Here is a 4,489-nt window from a genome sequence, read left to right on the forward strand (position 1 = left end):
ACTCTAGATGAAGGTTTACGGAACAAACTAGCCTCTCATTAAACAGTTAGTACACATATTGTTTTGTGACATTGGTTACCAACCCCATGACATGTCAACACTCTCCCTTCTCAACCTTGGGTTCCCTATTACCAGCCTTCCTGTCCCCTCCTGCCTTCTAGTGCTTGTCCTGGGCTGGTGTGCCCCTTTAGTCTTGCTTTGTTTTATGGGACTGTCTAATCTTTGGCTGAAGGAGTGACTTCATTACTGAGCTAAAAGGGTGTCTGTGGGCCATACTCTCGAGGTTTCTCCAGTCTCTGTCAGGCCAGTAAGTCTGGTCTTTTTTTGTGAGTTAGAATTTTGTTCTACATTTTTCCGGGACCCTCTGTTGTGATCCCTATCACAGCAGTCAGTGGTGGCAGCCAGGCACTGTCTAGTTGTACTGAAGTCAGTCTTGTGGAGGCTGTGGTAGTTATGGTCCATTAGTCCTTTGGACTAATCTTTCCCTTGTATCTTTAGATTTCTTCATTCTCCCTTGCTCCTGATGGGGTGAGACCAGTGGATTATGTTAGATGGTCACTCACAAGCTTTTAAGACCCCAGACACTACTCACCAAAATAGAATGTAGAAAATTTGCTTTATAAACTATGTTATGTCAATCGAGCTAGATGTTCCCCGAGACCATGGTCAAGGCTGTAAATCTTTACAGAAGCAGACTGCCACATCTTTCTCCCTCGGAGTGGCTGGTGGGTTCGAACCACCAACCTTCCAGTTGGTGGCTGAGTGCTTTAACCACTGCAGCACCAGAGCTCCTTAGTTGGTACAAATCCACCTATATTAATGATATAGTGTCAAAGGCTCGTCTATAATAAGAAAAGCCTCTTAGATGGGCTATAAGACAAATCTTCCTTTTCCTTAGAGATCACTCTTATATTAGGGTTAAAAAAAAAGTTTAATATTTCCCAAAGTATATTTGTCAGGAAATTAACAAGGGTTTCCTTAGAAAAGAGTTTCATAACATAGTTTTAAATAAAGTTAGACTAGTTCATTTATGCCAATCCTTCTTAAACTCTTTAATATGTGAAGGTACATTTGATAATGTCCAACAGTAGGCTCTGATGTGCAGCATTTCCCAACCTTATTCTTTTTCTAAGCATTTTTTTTTAAAGAACATCTCTCAAGACTAGCCATCTACAGAGCACACTTTGGGAATAATGGTTTGATATTTTCCACAGGAACTTTCCACAGATTTCATAATCCCATCATTCAGAAGTCACAAATCCTCAGTAGATCTCATAGGAAATATCTGAAGAGTCTTGGGAGCTGGAAATGTGAAATATGTATTTCTTTTCTTTTTTTTTATCACACCTAAAATTCTAATAGTAATTTTTAATATCAAATATCCAGTTGTATTTAAATTTCCCCAACTGTCTCATAAATGGACATTTAAACTTTGTTCAAAATCAGGATCCAAACAAAGTCCATGCATTGCTTTTGGCTGTTAGATCTCATAAGCTTCTTTAGGGCTATAGGTTTCTCTCCCTCTCTTACATTTTCTTGCACTTATTTGTTGAATAAACCAGACTTTTTGTCCTGTGTAGTTTTCCACATTCTGGATTTTGCTGACTGCACCATCATGATGTTATTTAACATATTCTTCAGTCCTCTGCCTTTCCTATAAATTGGTAGTAGGTCTAAAGACTTGATTACATTCAAATTCAAAGTTTCAGAAAGAATACTTCATAGAAGGTAGTGTGTGCTTTCCTCAGGAGACACATAATGTCTGGTTACTCTCCTTCTATGATGTTAGAAGCCTTTGATGATCATTGTCAAAGTCCATTATTTCATCAGGGATTTATAAAACAGTGACATTTTAATGCTATCATTCCTTTTTCATTTATTAGCTTGAATATTTCTATAGAGAGAAATTTCTCTCAACTATTTGGTTTCTCTGAGGTATAGTTTGTTTAGGAAGGCAGGATAAATGCTTAATGCTGTACCAATTTTCAGAATAATGAATTGCTTTCCTAACATTCTCCAAAGGTGATCAACACTGTGTGCTTTTGATTTTTTCGTATCGTTAACTCATATATTTTTTAAATATTTGATGTGTTTCAATCCATTGCAGTTATTATCCTTATTATCACTCTAATTGTGCCATCTCTGCCCAGTGGGAACTTCTTTAAGTGACTCCTGAGTCCTTTTGAGATAACCCTGTTGTTGTGTGCGTCAAGTTGTTTCTTACTCATAGCGACACTATGTAATAGAGCAGAGCTGCCCCATAAGGTTTCTTAGGCTGCAATCTTTATGGGAAATCACCAGCTATTTTCCCCTGCGGAGCCACTGGGTGGGTGTGAACCGCTAACCTTTTGGTTAGCAGCTGAGCACTTAACCATTGCACTACCAGGGCTCCTTTGAGATAACCCTAAAACCAACAACCGAATCCGTTGCTGTTGAGTTGATTCTGACTCATAGCGATTCTGTAAGACAGAGTAGAACTGCCCCATAGGGTTTCCAAGGAGCATTCCAAGGTGGATTCGAACTGCCGACCTTTTAGTTAGCAGCCGAGCTCTTAACCGCTGTGCCACCTGGACTCCATAGAGAGAGATAACCCTAGTAATCTTTAATAACCTCTTGACTTTCTGATATGAAAAGATGTCCAGGTTCATCTTGCAAAATATGTATTTCTTTTAAGCACAGTTGTTTCTTTGTGGCTTATCTCAGCTTTTGACCACTCAAAGTAACCTATTTTCACTGTAGCCATAGTCTTGTTTGATTTACTATCCAGTTCTCTGCTCTCTAGTGCTGTTTATTTTCCTTTTGAAGTATAACCCATTTTGTTTACACACACAAAGGCAAACCAGTACTCTAATGGATGAGGAAAGAGATTACTTCTATACTTTTCATTTTAACTAAACACAAATTTGAATACGTTGTGGTTGATAATGTAGAAATTATGAGATGAATATTTTTGAGATCATCGTGATATGCCAACTAGAAATATTTATAACACACTCAAGTGAGTTTTTTTTTGTTGTTGTTGTTTTAATGAACATAATATATCACATACCATGGCAGTATAATATACTTACTCAGTTTCTGGCATTGAGAATGAACTTCATCTTGTGTTTTTGGCATATGTCTATTATTTGCTATCATGAAATTGTAGCAACTGTTCTGAAAAGGTATCCATGGAGTATTTAGAACAGGAGACGGACATTTAACACTTTCAACTGGTTTGCTCTCTTTTTCAGTCTTATCTAAAAAAAGAGTTAATGGTAAGAATTTTAATTTCAGATATAAATGTTAAATCCTGTTCATAGTCATTAGAACTTGATTTGTAGGCAATATTCAGGAAGCCAAGAAATAATGGCTGCTGATGCTTGTTCTCTGTCTGTTTCTACTCAAATATAGTGTAACGTTTTAATGTTAAAACTGACTTTCTGTAGGAAGAAATTATTTGACACAATTTTCTTACCCCTGCTATGGAGTACAAGAATATAAAAAACGAGGTGCTATCAGGTTAAATGCAGTTTCTGTCTTCCTGCTCACCAAATGTCAAATACAAGTGGCCACCTCAGAGAAACTATTCGAACATGTTAATAATAGGCACTTAATTATAACTTTGAGAATCCATTTTCAGGTTCTGGTCACTGACATCTTCTCTAATTTTAAAGGAATATTTTAATAAAATACTTGATGTTTTGAATAAATTACTGCTTTAACCAAAACAAACAGAAATATTGTCTAAAATCTGGCATCTAGAAAATCTGATTATGTTTTTATTTTTATTTTATGAGAAGGCTACGCATTCAAGAAGATGTAAGTATACATATGCCCTAGTCAAAATAAATCAGACTGATTTAATATGTAGTAGAGATCAGGATCTCTCCCAGCTCACAACTCCCTTTCTCTGTGAAGTACTGTCCTTTTCTTCTAATACCCTGCCAACTGAGCTATTTTTGTCACCTTGTGAAATGGTGTCTTCTTTCTACCACAGACCCGCAAATGTGGGCCCCTAGCAGCCATAATACCACCTTCCTCTGACTGGACTAGAGATGGTATCTCTAACTCAAGCTGAGTCCATCAGATCCTAAGAATCTAAAAATTAGAACTCAGAGATAGTCAGTTCATGTCTAGTTGCGGCTATAACAAAGTTTCAGGGCTGCCATGTTCCACCATGTGCAGAGAAAAGCAGGAAGTATATAAACAGAAGAGTGTCAATCCACAGAGAGAAACAGAAATGATATGTGGAAGAGAGTATCACCAGGTTCTTGACTCCTATTCAGTTCTTGATTCTCACTCCCCATGAGGCTCAGCTTTATCCCTATTTTGGGGGTTCTAAATTTCACTTTTGGCTTAAGCTAGCTTGAATTGGTTGTTGTTACTTGCACTCAAATGAGTTTTAACAATGGCCCAAAAGAAATGTTAGCTGTCGATGATAAGAATGATAAAAGAATTCCCACAAATATAGGTTTTCTATAAGGATATAAATACAAAAAATATATAT

The 4,489-nt window shown here is 37.1% G+C and overlaps 1 protein-coding gene across 2 annotated transcripts in view; it reads right to left on the bottom strand.

Annotated features, from left to right (window-relative positions):
* Positions 1–4,489, bottom strand: part of LY75 (lymphocyte antigen 75) — a 146,104-nt gene that overhangs the window by 52,093 nt on the left and 89,522 nt on the right. For both annotated transcript variants that reach the window (XM_023730435.1, XM_004375414.2), the window contains exon 27: positions 3,072–3,239. In XM_023730435.1, coding sequence (XP_023586203.1) covers positions 3,072–3,239 — 168 coding nt within the window. The remainder of the gene's footprint in view (positions 1–3,071; positions 3,240–4,489) is intronic.

This window comes from Trichechus manatus, unplaced genomic scaffold (assembly GCF_000243295.1).
Source record: "Trichechus manatus latirostris isolate Lorelei unplaced genomic scaffold, TriManLat1.0 scaffold00036, whole genome shotgun sequence".
Lineage (NCBI taxonomy): Eukaryota > Metazoa > Chordata > Mammalia > Sirenia > Trichechidae > Trichechus > Trichechus manatus.